The sequence below is a fragment of the Triturus cristatus genome, chromosome 12 (assembly GCF_964204655.1).
Source record: "Triturus cristatus chromosome 12, aTriCri1.1, whole genome shotgun sequence".
In the NCBI taxonomy this organism is placed as follows: Eukaryota; Metazoa; Chordata; class Amphibia; order Caudata; family Salamandridae; genus Triturus; species Triturus cristatus.
In genome coordinates, this window is record NC_140595.1 from 169,904,900 (window position 1) to 169,924,876 (window position 19,977).

Genomic DNA, 19,977 nt, shown 5'->3' on the forward strand with positions numbered 1-19,977 from the left:
GAAGGTAAGGGAGAGCTCGGCAATGCCGGAGAAAGCTGTGGTGGGGGTGCAGGAACCGGTTGGGGAGCGACAGGTGGGACAACAGGCGGAACAGGCGGGGCAGGTGCTACCAATAAAGGTGCATTGGCTCCGGGGGCAGGCAGTAATCCAAAAGGTACATTAGCTCCCTGCGCATAGGGCGGGGGTAATCTCAACAGATGGGACATTAAAGGATCCTTTTCAGGGTCCACATTTTTCTCCGTAGGGGAAGATGGCAACACTGGATAACATTTATCTACCGCCATACGATGTTGCCTATCTGAGACCTCAATCGCATGATCGGTTTCATTATTTTTAAACTGTTGCGCAGCTTGCAAAATAGACATATCCCTCCTATCATTTTTAGCTTGTTTTATTTCTTTCTGTTTGGCCTCCTTACGCCATAGGCGAAAAGAGTCAAACATAGCCGGCCGGGCTTTTCGTTTAAACAAAGTGTTCTCCAAATTATCTAAAATATTGAGCTCAAAACTGCCGTTCTGTGGCCATTGTAAAACACCATCTTTTCTAGTATAGCGAACCCATGCCTCATTAAAAGCTATGGGGCCAATACCATGTTTAGAATATACTTCATAAGTGGGAGTTCCGGCCGGAGGAATTGGACAAGAGTCCTCCAGTCGGGAAGCCCTATCGCGATTATAACAAAACCATTTTCCAAACTTACTGAAACTAGGCATCGCTACCACAATAGTTTCTTTACAAACTTCAAGGGGTTAATTAGTCACTTTATAGTACAAAAAAAACTGCACTCACCCCTCGGTTTCGGCTTTTGCAAAAGTCGAACAAAGACAAAACAAAGACAAAAGGAGTGGCCACTATACTTAACTTAATCAGATGTTTCCGTACACCAACAGAGGTCCGTCTGATGTCTCGCGATACAAATTACCAAAGGGAGTCAAAGCGTGGCCGCAGTCAGGGCAGCAGGTCTTTGCAGCCATTGGAAGGAAGAAGCCACACGGTAAAAAACCTTCGGTCCACTTACGACAAGCAGGGGTCGATCACGTGGTGCGCGTCCTCCGGAATTTCCTTGCGGGGCTCCTGACGATCCTCGGGCTGGACCTCACAGAGGGCACCAAATTGAAGGACCGGGCTATTTAAGCCTGGCGGCGCAGGGTACGCCTGAAATCTTCTGAGTTCGCCTTCCAAATTACAGAGACACGGAACACTCTGTCTGGCATAGGAACTTCAATTTATTAGCTGCAGCTAGGTACAGTTGTCCTAGAAGTACATCAGTGGTAGGTTCTCAGGAGACTGCCACTTCAATCCGTGGCTCACAGTCTTTTGTAGCGCTTGAATCCCCTAAAGCAACAACCCCCACAATGTGCAATAAAAATACAAATCATCCACAAGAAAACATTCTTTGTACAAGATACAGGATAATGGGTAATAGAAATTCCTTCCCTAAGGTCGTGTTCTCTACCCGACCCTATAGGTCAGGTGGCATAGCCATTCCATGGTTAAATTCATTTACGACAGGACGTGTTTGCGTGTTGAAGATGGTGATTCGTAAAACAACTGGAGAGGCCGAGAACGGTCACCAAGGGTCAATAGATGGTTATCTGGGGAATTAGTTGCTTCGAGCCGGGTCTCAGAATGGACTTAGCTCAGGGAAACAGGAAAGGTCGTGTAATATGTGCAGCAGCATAGAACGTGAAAGAAACGCTATGAAGGTTGAAGGGGCCTGAGTGAGGGCAACAGCATAATGGTGTTACAAGCAAAGATGGGCCGTATTTTGAATTTCCTCACCACTCTTCAATCATATCATTGTTTCTCTGCCACAGGATGGAGTTTCCAGATGGGCTCAGCTTACCAGTTCCACAGCTGGCGTGTCTTTGTGCTGGTCTGCGCGTTCCCCTCCGTCTTCGCAATTGGTGCCCTCACCACTATGCCGGAGAGCCCTCGCTTCTTCCTGGAGGTAAGCGTGCCAGAAATTGAATGGCTCACCTTTTCTAAGGAGCACCACTCGGAGAAAATACGGGGGGTGGTGGGAGTGAGGGGCGGATTATTCTTTCAATGGTTTGATCTGGGGGCTTACAGTTTTGACACACTCAGATATCTAATATGAGTATATTGCCCTATTTAGAATACAACATTATTAATTTCTTTTCACATTCAGTTTAGGAGTGATTCTCACCAAGCTGGTAGTTAACTTGCTTACACTGCCATGACTGTACAAATGTTACTGGATTAATGGTAACACTGCCCAAATCACAACAGGTGTTGCCACTAATACAGGTATCCAACGCACTCGGAGTAATTTCTGAAACACCACTTTCTTGAGCAGCTCATGTCCCTAATCATGTGGGCACCCTTGAAGGTCCACCGTATTCCCATGTTCCACATAGTGATGTCATTTTACCAAAGCCTTGTTGATAGTGAAAGAGTTATGATATGATCTCTGATAATAGCACAGGAACGGACATCCTATAGACATTGACCGATTGACAAGCCATTGTGCTGTTTTAAAAAAAAATAATCTGTACTAAATAATTGAGGGGCAAAGATGCCCCATAACTCCTTGTATGAACTATTAATTGATACACAGAGCAATCAAACATCCTCCCAACCCATTGTTCTCTTTGCAGAACTTCCCAAACTTGAGGAATCTCTCACAACAACTCATGTCTCTTTTTCTATCAATACATTTGATAGCTTTGGTTTGAAAACTTTCTAATTCACTACTATCTAGACAGAGTGCCAAATGTGAACACTATCCTCAAATGTTGTTGGGCTAGCAAAGACACGCCATAAGAGACTATATGGTGGCATACACATACATGTCAATTATTCCATGGTAAAATGGCTTTTCCTGGCCTGGTTTCAATGCCCTCTTAAATCCAGAATTCATGATGGGGTGCAATCACATCCATCTTATATCCTGTAGGCACTGCTGGATTCTTTCCTCATTCCGTCCTCTCATAATGTATACTTCGTATGAGTGTTATTGTAGTCCTAATAAATTAATGTACACATATTTACATTTAACCTTACCTGATACTGACCTGCCATTGTTTAGCAGGTTAGGTCTCCATATTCCTTCCTAAAACACATTAGTGCCCACTTGACAGAGTTTTTGCTTTGACTTACTGTTGTAGTACACTTGGTTCACTCCTTAATCAAAGAGTAAGCCAAGAGGTTCCTGCCTTAGTTATATAATTCAGTCATAAGCATGGATTACTAGAGGTAAGTCACACTTCGCAGTGAAATCATTTTGAATCAGAACCATTAGAGAATGCTAGTTGTACTAGTAATTCTCAAATTCTGACCTGGCCAATTTTTTTTGTTTTGTTATGTTTTTTAATTATTTTGGCTCTTGCGTCTGTCATCAAGCACAAAACTAGACCCATTGGTTATTCAAACGTAAGTGTAGGTGTTTCCCCTAAACTGAGGTTGCCATTCTAAGAATTTCCGGTATAGCCATTCTGGACCACCTCAGGACGTCAATCAGTTTCCTTACCATAAATAATGCTGTTAGTTCTCTAATGCGGTTTGTCCCTATCCGCTCACACAAGTTGTTAACAGTCTCTTGTATTGCTCTCTCTTCCAGAACGGGAAGCATGACGAGGCCTGGATGGTGCTGAAACAAGTCCATGACACCAATATGAGGGCCAAAGGCCACCCCGAAAGAGTCTTTTCTGTAAGTGTTGTCCTTTTCAGCACCTCCTTCCTGGACTGATTTTTAATCTCTGATTCAGCAGTTTCAGAAGTCAAATTCTTGACCTTTCGTTTTATATGTTTGTAGAAGTTAATCGAGCATACCTTATATTTTGAATACATTGTATATTTTAGTCTTGTTCTCCAAGGTGGTTTTCCTAAAATTCCTCTTTGGGAATTTCAAAATAATCACTCCATAACTGTTTACCTTGTGGTTGTCGAGCCTGTGGAGTTGACATGAGTGCACGTTAATATTCAAACTTAAATCGTACGGCTCCCCACATTGTACAATACCAGTCACAATCTGAAAATTCAAGATTTGGGATGGTGTAAATGAACATACACTTATAAATGCAAAATCTCCATTTACATTCAGCAATGAATCTGTGTTTAAGCAAAACATGTGTGCCTGTTTTTAGTTTGACTAGTGGCTGTCTATGGAAAATGTTTTGCAAAGTTACCTTAAGGTTTAAATGGGGTTCCATACAATAATATGTATGTATTTGTTTGTTAGTTGTGTTTTTTTGACATGTGTTGCTAAGGTCTCAAGGCTCTTGAACAACAGGGAGATAGGTACAGGTGTTAGACTAGGGTTTGCTAGTGACATGTTTTGGGAAAGGGCTAAGTCTTCAGGAACCTTTAAAGGCTGTCAAGTATGTGGGTGTCTTGTGGGCACAGAGGTAGTGTGCTCCCAAGTTGGGGTTTTCTGATCAAGAACCTTCTGGGCCGGCTCTAAGGCGGTGCGATCGGAGCCATCGCACCGGGCGCTGACTTGGGGTGGGGGCGCCATGTTTATTGTTTTAGAGGCAGCTGGTGCCCCGTTCTTAGCTCCAAAACACACAAGATGATGGACGGAATGTTGCACATTGGCAAAACATTCACCCCCAGTCACAGATCTGGGTTTAATCCATCGTTACTTTGCTCACCACGCCACCCCAGTTCAGACATGGCCATATGCAAATCAGTCTTGACCCTGTGCCTCATGGGAACAGTCCAGCCCGAACTGCCAAGCCATGTCTTCCCTGGACCGGAATCAAGAATCCTAGGACCGGTTTCGGGGTTTCACCCCTCTTCAGCCAGGATAGATTGACTCCAGTGGTGTAGTGAGCACGGGACCCACGTTTGGGCATACCCTTCCCACATAGGGCGAACAGCAAAACACACAAGATGATATTGCTCCAGCAATAAAAATGTCAAGATAACTCATCTGATTAACGTTCTTCCTGGAGGAAGACCGGAGCTTTGTCTGAGAAATGTTGACTCGTACTGCAGAGTGTTAATACGTCTGCTGCAAATAACGTGTCCCATTCATATCACAAACTGCATAAAATATAATTTGTTCAATGGGTTACCCCTTTTGTCAGAGAGATCCTGTTGTTACTAGTATAAGTTAAAATCCTAATATATTAACTGTCATCAAAGAGCTACATGCAAACTTCAAGGAATGTATTAGGGCTGTTTGAATTTTTTGCAAGTCTTTTGTTATCCTAATATTGCAAAAAGGGTTCATGTATGTAGAAATCAATTCGTATTTTAATAATAAGAACATTGTTGTAACATTTTAAATTCTGAATTTGTGTTTTTCCAGACCAAAGACTCTTAAACTATACTGCCTACCAGAATGAATGTCATTTTACTCCTACATCTTGTAGCCTTTTGTCTTATGTAACATTTCCTATACACTCATTTACACATGTATGATTGTCTCGTGCAATGTGTGTGTGATGTAAAGTGTTCTTACACCTTAAACTGGTATGAGTCGTGCTATAAAACGAAATTAATCTAAACGACAGAGGTTATTGAGACTTGAGGAGCACTGTCCAATGGTGGTAGTGTGGGAATCTGTGGCAGAGGTGGTCATTGGGGGGGCGCCACGAGTGCTAAAGCCGGCCCGTCCTTCCACCTCATATTGAGGAAGATGTGAATGAAGGCAGATCAAATACATTTTTATTCAAGTCATTTAGACCCTAGTGGGCTGTACCCTATTGCGACTGAGCAAGCAGAGGAATCCACTCTGCTGCCCTGGTGGAAAACAGCCCCCCATATTTAGAGATCTCTGCCTGTGTGGCAGAGGTCTCTGTGTCTTCATAAAAACCACTGACATGGAGGTACCTCTGAAGGCATTGAAAGTTTGCCAAGCAGCCTCCATGTTACATGGGGCTGCTCACCAACATTTTTTATTTTACAAGAACACACTACGAAAGGAGGAATATGTTTTTGTAACACAAAAAACCGAATGCCCCTGACACCCAGGGATTACTCTTCCTGGGTGCAAGGTTTATGCTTTTTCTCTGGTCAAGACTTCCAGGTCTTAAACAGAATAAAATTACCTTAGAACTTCTCTTCGAATAGCATGGTCAGTTAAGCTGCTAGCATGGTCGGCCTCAAATCTGTCGGCGCAAGGTTTCTGCTGGGGGACCTAGATGGTGCTCTGTCGACAGAAGCATGAAGGTTTACCAGACTCTGAATAGAGCATGTTGACTGTGAAGTTAGACAGAGAGGGCATTTCGCCACATTTGTGGTGGAGTACTCTTTACACCAAACTGGAAATGAGGCACAAAGTTCATATAAATATCTTCATACACATGGTAAATATCATATTTGATCACAAGTACTTTCCTAGAAATAAAGGAGTTGGATTGGGAACTAACATTCATTTTGTGATCAATATAAAATTACAAGTAATTTTAATAAACAAATGGGATTAGGCTTATTTTTATATTTCAGTCTTATTCTACAAAGTTAATAAAGTGCAATTTTTTTCCTACTTTAAATTGACTTCAAGATGTACAAATAAGGCAATTCATTTGAAACAATAAAATACAAGTTGAACCCAAACAAACTACTAATCCACAGCTACAAACAACTGGAGAGATTCAAAGCAGGCACTAGCCAATAGCACATTCTTTTTCCCTAGTGATAGATAAAAAGTGGAGAGGCTCTCATACTACATAGAGAAAATTCTTTAGTTAGAGAAAGTAAAGTTTTAGGTTAAATGACAGAGTAATTTGTAATTCCAGTTAATTAGAAAAAAGTCCGCCTTTGAGTTTGTATCTTTCTTGGATTAGAGATGTTCTATACCAGGGCTCTCCAACTTTTTCTGTAGTGAGAGCTACTTCTGATCAGTGAAAATCACCGTGACCTAATGAAGGCTAAACAACTTGTGCATTGTTTCCAGACACCCCCACGCCCAGCTTCACTGACTTTAAGGCTAATCATAGAGCCAGAGACTATGGTTTGAAAAAAATGCTTTGACTAGGGCCCTATGCCATGTGTGTCAGTGCGATGCATTAACAGGATATATGTGTATGGGTGACTGAGACCCTGTGTCATACGTACTGGTGGCATTTTGCCATATGGGTATAACAAACAAACAACTGTTTTTTTTTAAATGGGAGAAATTTAAAGTGCAGAAAAATGTTCTGCAAAAATGTTCAAATTATGTAACATTTTCCTGCACTTTAAATTTTTCCCACTCAAAAAAATCACTATATTTTTCAGTTATACATATGGTACAGTGTCCATTGGCCACTGGGAGCAGGAGGCCTACTGTTTGTAAATACAACACTTTGTAATGGGAGAAATTTAAAATGAAGAGTTAATTTAATGATTAAGGTAACTTTTCCTTTTAATTTTCTCCCATCTTAAAGCATTCTGAAACATCATTTTGTTCTCACATACCAATATTGAGCTGGCAAGGACTTTAGTTTAAGACTTAAATACCTCTGTGCTTCAGTTCTTCCCCTCTGCTTCCCAGCATGGGTCATAAATCAAGCTGAGCACTGTTCGTTATTATGCCCTGCTATCTGCATTCGGGAAATAGCATTTACAACGCTGCCATTACATTGTGTTACACTTACAATGCGGTTGTTACAACGATTGCGTTGTTAGAACGTGATACCTTTACATCGCAAGTCATTAGATCGACTTGCTGTAGGGGGCTCTCTAACCTAAGGAATAGTATAATTTACTATTCCAACACCTTCCCTACTGTTGCGCACGCTGGAGTTGGAATAGTAAATGATACTATTCCTTAGGTTAGAGCAACCCCTACAGCAAGTTGATCTAATGACTTACAATGTAAAGGAATCGCGTTCTAACAACACGGTCGTTGTAACGACCGCGTTGTAATAGAACGCGAAGTAAAAGCATTCGTTGTAAGATGCTATATTCTCTGCATCCTGATAATAATAATGTAAAATAAACACAGCCGTCCCTTAACTTCAAAAGGAAAATGTGACACTGCTTATTTTAAAATGAACTCAAGGCTGTGAGCTACTCTGAAGGTGTCTGGTAGCTACTGGTAGCTTGCGATCGACTGGTTGGAGACACCTGTTCTATACACCAGCAGGCTTAATATGAGTCTCAAATTCACCAGTATATATATGGTTGCAGTAACATCACTTTTTTAAATATCAAACAGCTTAGGTCGCACAGTATTTGACCTTCAAATCAAAGTCAGTGAAGAGAGGTGGACATTTTCCAGTCAGCCCCCCCCACTAACTGAATGGCTCACAGGAATGCAGGCTTAGGGGTCTTAAAACACATTTGAGGGACACAGTGCAGCCTAGAAGGACTCAGGTCATAATGTCTTAATATTGCCATAGAATAAAATGTGTCAGCAGATAATAATGACTGAAAAGGCCTGAGGAGCGACAAGTGGTATTATACTAACTGCACTTTCTTAGCTACATGAGATTTCTGCACATGTTTAGTAACTGATGAAGACCCGGAGACTTAGCACAGATCACAATCATAGGGGCTCTCGAAATTCATAATCATGGACAGAGCATGGAGGTTACTCTCTGATACAGAAAACAAGCATTTCATCTTGGATATGTCAAATTTAAATATCAGATTCAGCCACACCTGGGAAGAGGTAATTCCCCTGCTGCTGATGGAGGTCATCCTCAGATGACAGTGCAAGCAATATTGGGTGTTGCCGTTCACTCGATGAATGGAAACGCTACTGCTACTAGATACTCTTGCAACTCCCCCAAAAGATTGAAAAGAAACAGTGACAAGATGGAACCTGGGAAACACACATCTCATATGCAAAAGACGTGACTTAGAGTCTTCAGTTTGTATAGACAGTGATGTGCCCAGCCCACTCCAGTACTTTCTAAGCCCATGTGTAAATATAAAGTAGAGGGTAATGCCCCATGGTCTGATGTGGAAAAGAGTTTAGCAGACACAACAATCATAAGAACATGTGATTAGGAATATTTGCAGGAGACATTTCTTATAACAATCTAAAGCTACTGATAATTCTTCCAGGTTGATTATAAGATGTAAGTTTTCATACCATTACCTCATGAAATAGCATCAGAAGCAGATGCACTGCCTCAGAGGCCAGGAGTTTAGAGACATCTCAACAAGTTGCAGCATAGTCAAAATACAGCAAGTCATTTATGCTATTTGAATGATGCAAAATCCCCTGTAAGATGGAAGCATCACTACACTCAAACAAAGGAGTGTGGTGGGAATTATAGAGTATTTCCTGGGGCATCCTAGCATGAAATATCAGAAACATCATGCTGTATGGATAGAACAACAGGTTGACCCAGGCTTGTAGGTGTTAAGCGGTCTAGGATAAGTTATTTGACTAGGTGTCAGTCGATGTCTTTAAACATGTTGTTCCTGAAATACTATGTGACCGTCATGATGATCAATGTGGAGGCACTTGGGCATCGAGAGGTTACATGGAAAGTACAAACTCAGTACGTGATGGCATGGAGAAAATACGCTCTTTATTTTTAGTCTGCGGAGTAAAATGGCGGCATTCACAGAATCGGTGTCGCTATTGGAGAAAGTGCAAATGAACATTACCATACCCAGTTATATGATTTGGCTGAAAGATTAAACTCTACCCTTGAGTAAAAACTACCAGTATCCACAACAGCAGAATGTGTGTTGGGTGAACTAACTCCCTCTTCAATGAGTGAATGATAAATGTAAGTCCAACACTGATTCTATTTAGTGCAAAGTATTATGTGAGATTAAAATGTTTTGACCTATAGAACTCCGAACTGGATATGTCCAAAAGAAGTATCACAAAAAGTGAAATTGTGGTATTCCTCTAATGGTATCCTATTTTTGTGTTTGGATACTGTTAAAGTGCTGTAGGCAAAAACTGTGTTAGAGTAGAAAGAGTATTATGGCTCGATTAGGAATGTGACCTCCGTACGTTTGTCTTTAGAAATAAGAATACAAAAACACTATCATGGAAGTTCCTGAAGTGTTTTATGAAATATTTGTGAATACAACAGCCATTCTTATGATATGCTTCATAACTGGCAGAAAGCACACAGCAATTATTGTCTAGATATTTGAATAGATGACAGGGACCTGTTCAAGGAAGTTCATATTTCCCACATCATTCCCTGAAGAGATTTATGAACTGAAGGTCCCTTAAGAATAGTGCATATAACCTTTCAGGCAAAACAAAAATGGTCCATCCACCAATGGCCATACAGGTAGTATATGAAACTGAAAAAGTGTAATGGAAATGAGAGGTAAAGCTTGTATTAAAATAGGTGCCAGGCACCCCAGATGCAGTGAAAGAGTGGTAACGTACAAGTTAGTATGGAGTTAGACTCCTACCATATCAGAGAAGTGGCAGTGGAGTGATCATGAAGTGATAGTTTAATTCTCTGGATTTCTAGGAAAGTACAGCTATTAACCAAATTAGGTTCTAAAGTGGAGACAACATTTTTATTTTGGCCGAATACAGTTGAAACATAAACAGTAATTTATACTGTGGCGAAAAAAGAATAAACATAATAAAACCAAAATAAAATACAATTGTTTTAGGGAAAATCCATATCACAGTCAGGAAAATAAATGGATCACTGAAAATCTCTAGCAGGGAACAAAATTAATTTACAGGGTCCACTGACTGGACAATTACGCCCATATCTTAGAAGTCAAAACCTTTCATTGAGTTAGCTGGACCATCGCTGCGGTTAGGAGTTGATCGCACATCATGAGAACCCAAATCATTTATATTGGTTTTTGGTGTTTGGGTTGTTCTTTTTCTCGAGTGCAACTAATTGTGAATGCATATTGATTACTTTGTACACTGATATTTGCAAATAACATTGACATATTGCATTCTTGTGTTCAAATAAATAAAAATTGATTTAAAAAAAAAACAAAAACTTTTCTCCTGTCCCGGATTGGTCTCAACTACTACACATGTAGTGTAAAAAAGCCATGAATGTTACACAGGACCTATCTGTTTTTTTTACAAATCTATGAAATAAATAAATAGAGCCTCAGCATTTCTCTAAACTTCTGCAATCTTCCTTCCTTCCAGGTGACCCAGATAAAGACAATTAAGCAGGAAGATGAACTTGTGGAGATTCAGTCAGACACTGGAACCTGGTACCGACGCTGGATGGTCAGGATCCTAAACCTCTCTCAACAGGTAGTTAATGAAAATATACATCACTGCGCTAGCACAATCTACTATTGTAACAACGCTTAGACCGCAGTGGTGAAGCCTCTGCTGATGAGATTTTTGGCCCTCCTTAACAGATGATGTTTTATAACCCTTACTAGCTCACTTGACCCTTTGTAGTGGTCTCTATGAATATGCAATGTTACATTGCATGCACTACAATGCATGCGATTACAATGACCGTGTTGTTACAACGCAAGCCATTACATCGCAAGTAGTTTCTACGACTTGCTGTAGGGGGCGCGCTGGACTTAGGAATGGTTTAATTTAGTATTCCAACTCCAGCGTGTGCAACAGTAGGGAAGGTGTTGGAATAGTGAATTACACTATTCCTTAGTTTAGCGCGCCCCCTACAGCAAGTCGTTGTAAGGACCGCGTTGTAATCGCATGCGTTGTAGCGCATTCGATGTAAATCCTGTTTCCCGTCTGTATGTGTGGTTTGGTAACAGTCTGTTTAAAAGGTGGTACAAACATGCCTTACTTTGAGATAAAAGTACGTTCTTCCCATCCTGGATATTACAGATACCAACAACGACTCATGAGAGCTCTTCAGAATAGAGATAATAACAGTAATGATGATGATGGTAATAACAATACTAAAACAACAATAATAATAAGATTTAACTTTTAGACAGTACTTCAAGCCACACTTCTGATGTCTGTGCATATAACAGGTTACTTGATATCCCTCATCAGTCAAATAGCAGACTCCAGTATGTCATAAAATACTCTCTCTTTCAGGCATTTCACTATAAGATAGATGACTTTGGTAAAAATCATGATGTTGATTCCGAGTAGGCTCTCTGGCTTATCAGAAAGCCGAGCTTCCTTGCTGCTTCCCATGAGCTCTCCTCATCTCCAAAATGGAAGTGGCAAGGATCTGAAGACCCCTGTATGCAACATGCAATAAATAAATTAAATCCATGATAACCTCGTCCCGGCTTTGCTGTTAATTGCAGACTAGTGACTGCAGTGTGCCTGTCTTCACATACCCATGTTTCCTAACTTATCCCTGGGCTCTTCAGAACTTAAAGTGAAAAAGAGGCGGCACCTTAGAGGCTTGAGATTGCCACATGCCGCACCATCCTAACAAAACCAGCTGCTGGCCCTGGGGACCTGTAACACTATAGACCAGTTGAAAGTCATCAGCTGCTGTGCAGTTCTTCTCCCAATTGCAGAGAAATATACTGGTCACTGATTACAAGCATAGATCCCCCTGAGCTGCGGCACAAGCGGTGCCATCATGACACGATCCTTGCACCACCAGAGACTGTAGCGATATCTCTGTTGTAGTCAACACATTGACCAATGACATTCTCCTCCATCACCTCCACATATCAACAGACATATGGTGACTGTGTCAGATCTTTCTGTTCCGCTATATACAAAGGCAACCTCTCTTTAGTGTTAACATCTATTTCAAGCAACAAATTTGGGGTATCACACAGATTGGCTCTGCCACTGCTATGATTTAGCACATACACAAATGCTATCAACATTGTAGAATCCCTATTCAGATAGCAAACTGGAATACTCAAACTCATCCCCATACTGTGGAAGGTATTGATGGTAGCCGCCATCTCATGTATTTTCTAGGGCGCATCCTAAGCTGACAAATTTAAACCAGATTACCCACTATAGCGGGATAGGATAAGGAAATTATAGGGGGTGGAGCCCACCCAGACCTATTTTGATAAAAGTGTGATATGATCACACTTTGCCTCATTTCAGAAAATACATATACCCATACTCAGCATGAGGGGCACCATGAAAATTGAGATATGAGTTGCTAGAGTAGGATTTCACAGGCACAGGAATCCTTAGGTTATTTTGCTGCCAGGATCTAGGCAACCCTCATCCTGGGCTGTGCTACCCTAGAGGCTCACCCACTAGCTAGGTACAATGTGCACAGTCCTGTGGGACGGGCAATAAAAGCCTGTAGGTCACTTAAGGCAATGATCATTTGCTTTTCAGGAACAACCCTGAATTAGACACACAAATGCCCCAAAGTTGGAACATCTAGGTTTTTACCTGGCAGAAAATTAGGACAGTGGGAAGCACCACCCCACCTGTCCTAATATTGGAATATTTGTCAGGCCCTGCACCATTTTGTGCATCCATTCCCAGGCCAAGATCTGAGTGTCACACAGGGCTAAACAGATTACCTCGGTAAAGTCAGTCACTTTGCTCTTCCTTTCTCATAAATTGGATTAGGATGCAACTTTGTAATCGCTATGCCAAATTTGTAGATAACAAAAATAAAGTATGTTTTAAGACCCTTTTCTTCTATCTTGGTGTTACTGGCTCCTAACTCTACCAATTGCTTCCTCTAATGGCTTTGTGGCCCAAGATGTTGTTTAGAGCTTGTCCTTTACTTTGGATTCAGCAGCCCCAGTGATGGTTGAATAGCCTTTCTAGCAGAAACAACCAATAATCCATGCCAACATCTTTGTTTCCTTAACAAAAAAAGGGCCTGGTTTAGATCATGATGGACGGGTTACTCTGTCACAATGGTGATGGATATCCTGTTTGTCGAAATACAAATCACATTGTATCCTATGGAATTGATATTTTGGCGACGGGATATCCGTCACTGTAGTGACGAAGTTACCTGTAAGCCAAGATCTAAATCAGGCCCAAAGTCTTTTAAGTCTCTCTTTGTGCTGGTGCTGGTATCTTCACTTGCCCGTAACTTCTTTTCATCTATCATTGGCCACCACACTCTCCTGACTGAAATCAAAATGCTGCAACCTTGTCTTGTTTTGTCTGAACATACTGCATCGTGAGACATATCTATTTCTTTTCCAGGTCTGGGCCAACTTCCATCAGTGTTTTGCACCAGAGTATCGTCGGATCACCCTAATGATGATGGCGGTGTGGTTCACCATGTCCTTCAGGTGGGTGGCAGGCAGGTGTGAGTCCAGACTTTGTTCTGAATTACAGTGGTGTATTGCTCCAGGGTATTGCCGTATCACCCTCATGATGATGGTGGTGTGGTTCACTGTGGCCTTCAGATGGATGGTAGGGTGGTAAGAGTCCAGATGTAGTTCTGAATTACTGTGGTATTTTGCTCCAGGGTATCGTCGGATCACTGTCATGATGATGGCGGTGTGGTTCACCATGTCCTTTAGGTGTGTGGTAGGTATTTGTTAGTCCAGATGTGGCTCTGAATTACAGTGGTGTTTTGCTCCAGAGTATCATTGAGTCACCCTTATGAGGATGAAGGTGTGGTTTACCATGTTCTTCAGGTGGGTGGATGCTGATGTGAGTCCAGATGTAGTTCGGAAATACAATATCTCTGCAACAGGAAGTCTTAGTCATGAAGTAGGAAAAACAAAAGGATAGTAATAACTATATAAGTATACATTTCTAAGAATTAACCTGTTCTCTCCCTGAAGGAACAGGATCTTAAGTTAAACGATGAAATTCAAGAATAGATAAGCAGAATTTTTAACATCAATCTCGACATTCATGATTGTTTCTGCACTGCTGTTTCTTTAAACTTAATGCACCTGTGAACTTAGACTGTATAGTCACAAAGTGGTCCTGGGTTTTAGTGGCTTAAACCCCCCCCCCTCACAGTGTTCAAATACATTTCCAAAACTCAGTGATTATGTTAGTTATTAGAGACAAAGGTTTTCCATATAAGACCTGGACCCATAGCTGCATTGTCTGGCATCTGACTAGATCACCGGGTGGGGCAGTACCAAAAATTGCTCTCTTGTTTCATGCCTTCATGTGATCCAGCCACCACTGCTGGATCATCATCCTGGTTTCCTGAGACTGAGTGATCCTCTCTGATTTGCTGAATCCTTTTCTCAGAAGATTACACTTCAACGACTGATGGTCCCTGTAGTGCAGGGGTCCCAGAATGATTGCTTGTATGCGGAAGTAAAGCTATCCCACAATCTTGACTGGTTGCCCGAGGGAAAGACTGTCTCTGTAGGACCCTTCTGAGCTCCTTCTTGACCCCCACACTTCCTTAGTTGGCAGATTCACCATAGGGTTGTCCAGGTTTATAATGAAATCCAGGAACGCACAGAGTATGTGGGTGTCAGTTCTGACTTCTGGTTGATCCTGAAGCCCAGACCTGGGAGAAGAGCAATAGCTGTGTTCAAGTTGTACCACACCTGCTGCTGTCTATGATCCATCACCAAATATCATCCAGGTAAATGATCAACCTGACCCCTCCCCCCCCCTCCCGAACTTCAGGAACTCTACACAGGCCAAAGGAGCTTGGTGAAACACAATGGGTCTGAGGTCAGAACTGTCCCTCCAGCAGAATTGAAGCAATTGCCTTAGTGAAGAAAAGATGAGACCGGCAGGTGGGCACCCTTGAGATCCAGCCTGGCCATCTAGTTCCCTGGGAGCAGGATGTCCCTGAGAAGTCGGGTGTTTCCTTCTTGAAATGCCAGTAAAATACCACTTGTTGAATTCTCTTATGTTTATTGCAGGCCCTTTTCTTTCTTTTTCATTAGGACAGTATTGCTTAGGAAACCTCTCCGATGTACGGTAGCCCTGTGAATGGCTCCTTCACTCTCGATTTCCTAACACCCAGTGTCTATCACACTAGCTTCCTGTTCCATCAAAATGAGTGGCTTGGGCTCTAACGTTTGAACCAGGGACCCATAGAATACTATGTGAAATGTCTTTCAAACCTACAGGTCCCTCATCATATTGTCTCAACTTGGTAGGGAACACCCAAGATACTACATACCTTTAGAAGGGAAAGGTGATACTTACAACATAAACCACTGGACATGTTTGCCTCCTCTTACTCTACCACTCCCTGGGGTGTGAAAAAAGGTTCAGAATGGCCTGCTGCCTGGCTACCTGTTGTTGCTTCCTTGTCCTTTCTGGGGACCATGTTGGCCGCAGCAGCCAGGCAAACATACCCTGCTTCAAATACCTCCTGCAAAAATAGTGCCTCCCCCAATATTTTGATTTCACCTTATCGAAAGTGATGAATGTTGCTTTAAACTTCCCCAACTGAGGTGTAAGTGCTGGACATCTTCTATGTGTTTTAGAATTAGGAAATACCCGGGAAATACCAGGTTTTTGTCAACTACTAAGTGGTGTTCAGAAGGGTGGCCAGCTGGGAGGGCCGGACTGGCCGTAGCGGGCCCTGGGCGTTTCCCCGGTAAGCCGCTAGGGTGGGGACCGGTTCTGGGCCCCTGGGGGGCCGTTTTTGTTACCAGGGGGCTGAGATATCGGTCCCCTGTAACGAAATCGGCCGAAACCAGCCTTTGGATTTGCCAATGAAGGTGGCTCCGCTCTATTGACAAATCACTCGCACAGGCTGCTAGCTACCTGGTCAAGTACCACCAGATAACATGCACTAACAGTTCAACAGTTCAATCGTAGCCCAAAATGTTAGGCTAAGCAGCAAAGAAAGAGGGGACGAAAGGAGCATCGCAGGTGTGTATGGACTGTGGTAGACAGTGATTGGTGGACTATTGTTTGGTCATTTTACCAGGGTTTCATGGGAAATGTAGTTTAAGGTTTGTGTATCTATGTTGACTTGATACTGGCTGCTGAGCAATAAAGTGAGGAAAGTAAGGCATATCTGTGCCTCAGGCCCTGGCATATCATTCAATAAACGTTGTAAAATAAGGGTTTAACTAAGTTGGAATACAAAATGAATCAACTATGTCGGAGTTCAAAATGAATAAGCTAAAATATTGAAGTGTGAGCATGGCAGAGTTTTTTTTGGATTGACGAGGGAATTCTTATATTCCTCATTAAAAGCAAGATAAGATCGTCTCAGAAAAGATGATAGTCTCGAAATTGTCTTAAAAGCTGTCATTTGTTTGCAATAATTTATGGTTTCATCTTAAACAAAATATTTGTGCTGTTCAAATACTTAATTTTCATTACATAATGTGTACCTTGGAGGTAACTGGACTCAAGAGAACTCTTAAAGCGTCCTAGCATCATATGACCAAGTGGTACGATGCTGCCTAAGCTGTTTATTGATTTGAGGTTTTTTTGTTGAGTGCTGTACACCACTGCCAGAATGTCCCAGTGCATTGTGGGGCATGGGAGCAAGGAGATTACCTAATTTCTACAAAACATGGAAGTGGTTAGAAACAGGCTAACTTAATTCCCAGCATGAAAAGATATATGCTTTAAACCTGACCCTTACACATACTTAATGAGAGTCTGTGTCAATGCTAAACTGACATTATTTTGGAGAACTTTGCAAAAAGATCTCAATGAATTGTCAAGATAAAAATATGTGTGTCTTTGTTGTGAGTAGGAGGTGGAGGAAGGAAAAACTACGACGTATGTAGGATCTAAGGGAATATTTTACGACCTGGCGTGGATATACTCCCCAGTCACAAGCTGTGTGCATCTTTGTTGTGGATAGCCATGGCTGTCCACTGCCACCCCGCTCTGAGACAAACTCTGCAGTTGCTTCGTACCATGCCACCTTGCACCCACAACATTGACTCATCCTTCCCCAGAGAGACATCATCCCACAAAACTGGTCAATGCACCAGCATAGAAGCCATCATTCAGTCCACAAACAGTGGAAAAACATAAGCCATCACCCCACACTCACTGACAAACCTGTTTTCAAAGTCAGACTTTGAGAGCCATATACATGATCCTCTCTGTGCTCTGCGGATGCACATCACATTGCCAACCCGCTGCACATGGTTATGGATGACTGCCGGTGTGCATTGATGTCCTTATGTTTGTGTGCATGTTTCTCTCTATGTGTTTGTTGGAATTTGAGAAAACAAGTCTCTGTAGGTGTTTTGGTCAGTATACATGTATACATGATATATGTGTGCCTGCGAGCACTCACCTTGCAAACGCCAAACCAGTTGGCTTTGTCGATGCTTACTGGATTTGACTGTTGATTTTCTTTTTTCTCATGATCACAAGCCCTGGATTGGCAGCTCCATGCAGTTGCCACTCAATATGTGAAAAATATCTTTAACTTCCTCCTTCCACAAAACAGATTGTAACGCTAGTTATTAAACTCATGCATCACTTCTATACAGGTCCTTCCTTTACCTTATGCACCTGACAGAATGAATACCTCTAAATACCTCCCCTTTCTCTCTTTCCAATGGGGGTACAGATTGCTTTCTTGGCATCTCACTTTACTTGAGAACCCTGGCCAAGACATTGTTTCAGTGTAAAGCTGTGTAGCCTTTTCCTTGCAAAAAAAGGAGAATTTGTGCCAAAACTTTGAAAACCAAGCAAAGTAGCAATAGTTCTCTGCATAGGAGGGTTTTTTGTGTGAAAATCTGTACATTTATGAGTATTTTTGATTCAAATGTTATTTATATTGAGTTATTCGCAAGCTAAAAGGTAATCAAGTTATGCACACATTTACTAAGTATGCTTCCCAGTTGCCAGTGCAATGGGGTTCTGGAGTTCTTTGCTAGGAAAAGCAAAGCACGGTATGTGCTTGTATTAAAAATGCAGGTAAATTATAGAAACCAACTAAATCTTAGCGAGAAAACTATGTAAGTACATAGATATAGGAAAAGCAAGAATAAAAAATTAGCTAGCATTCGCGCCAAGAATTCTCAATTCTATTAAGGACACGGAGGCGAGGATTATGCTTCTCTTTCTATTTATTGCTACTCACAGCAGCCAATGAAAACTTTTCTTATGTAAAACAAACTACATTTCCCATGATGCATATACCACATCACTTCCTGCAGGGCCGCATAAGAGCCAGTAACACCGGAACTAGTCCTCTTTCTTTGCTCCGAACAAAAGTCCAATAAGTATTAAAGTTCAACAACAGCTTCCAACGTGGAAGAACACCAGACCAGCTGGGAAGAACGTCAATCTGCACACCGGATTAATCCATCTTCTTGTCAGATCCTGAAAAAACAGAGATAAAACAACCCGTAACTTCTGTATAATCAGAATATATACAACGGGTGGACAAAAAATTACATTACAGTAATTTAACCGGGTGGGATAATCCTCGCCTCCGTGTCCTTAATAGAATTGAAAATTCTTGGCGCGAATGCTAGCTAATTTTTTATTCTATTACAGGACCGGAGGCTTCGTATTATGCTAGTTTAACGCTGATTAAAAACAACAGAGGATATATCACCCACCGGTTTGTAATAAAACTGCTTAAACGTTGATTCAGACGACCAGTCTGCAGAATGCATAATATCTTGTACAGTAGAACCCAGCATGAAAGTCTTAGAGGCCATGGCGCCTCGAACAGAATGTGCACCAAACACTTGGGTATCCACCCCTGCTTCTTGCATAACATCTTTGAGCCATCTGGCTATGGTAGCCGCAGTCACAGGTTTGTACGGTTTTTGCAGAGCTATTAACAATTGTGCCACACCATCAGGCCTAATATACCTGGTACATTCTTCATAAGCCTTGAGGCATTGAACCACACAAAGTTTAGCATCATCAGGAAAAGCATGATAATCCACACTACGTGACATTGTTTTAGTCCTAGACGTAATAGAAAACGAAACTCCCTCCGGAGTAAATACTCTACCTGTAATATCCAGTGCTTTAACATCCGAAGAACGTCTGCAAGCCGCTAAGCAAAGCAACATGGCCAGTTTTGCCGACAATTGTTTCCTGGACAACCTGTTGTTGTCCGGCCAGTTATTAAACAGAGACAGAACCAGTGAGACATCCCACAATGAAGAATACTTCGGTTTGGGTGGATTAGCTACTCTGATACCCTTTAGGAGTTTACAAATTAAAGGATGCATTCCGACAGGTTTGCCCTCAATCTGAGAGTGGCCTGCCGAAATGGCGGAACGGAAGTTATTAACCGAGCGATACGCCAAACCCTCCGCCGCCTTTTCTAATTTACA

The 19,977-nt window shown here is 41.9% G+C and overlaps 1 protein-coding gene across 2 annotated transcripts in view; it reads left to right on the forward strand.

Moving 5' to 3' along the window:
- The window catches only part of SV2A (synaptic vesicle glycoprotein 2A), a 291,859-nt gene that overhangs the window by 250,536 nt on the left and 21,346 nt on the right, over nucleotides 1-19,977 (forward strand). For both annotated transcript variants that reach the window (XM_085639941.1, XM_085639940.1), the window contains exons 5-8: nucleotides 1,818-1,951; nucleotides 3,584-3,673; nucleotides 11,009-11,119; nucleotides 13,961-14,049. In XM_085639941.1, coding sequence (XP_085496067.1) covers nucleotides 1,818-1,951; nucleotides 3,584-3,673; nucleotides 11,009-11,119; nucleotides 13,961-14,049 — 424 coding nt within the window. The remainder of the gene's footprint in view (nucleotides 1-1,817; nucleotides 1,952-3,583; nucleotides 3,674-11,008; nucleotides 11,120-13,960; nucleotides 14,050-19,977) is intronic.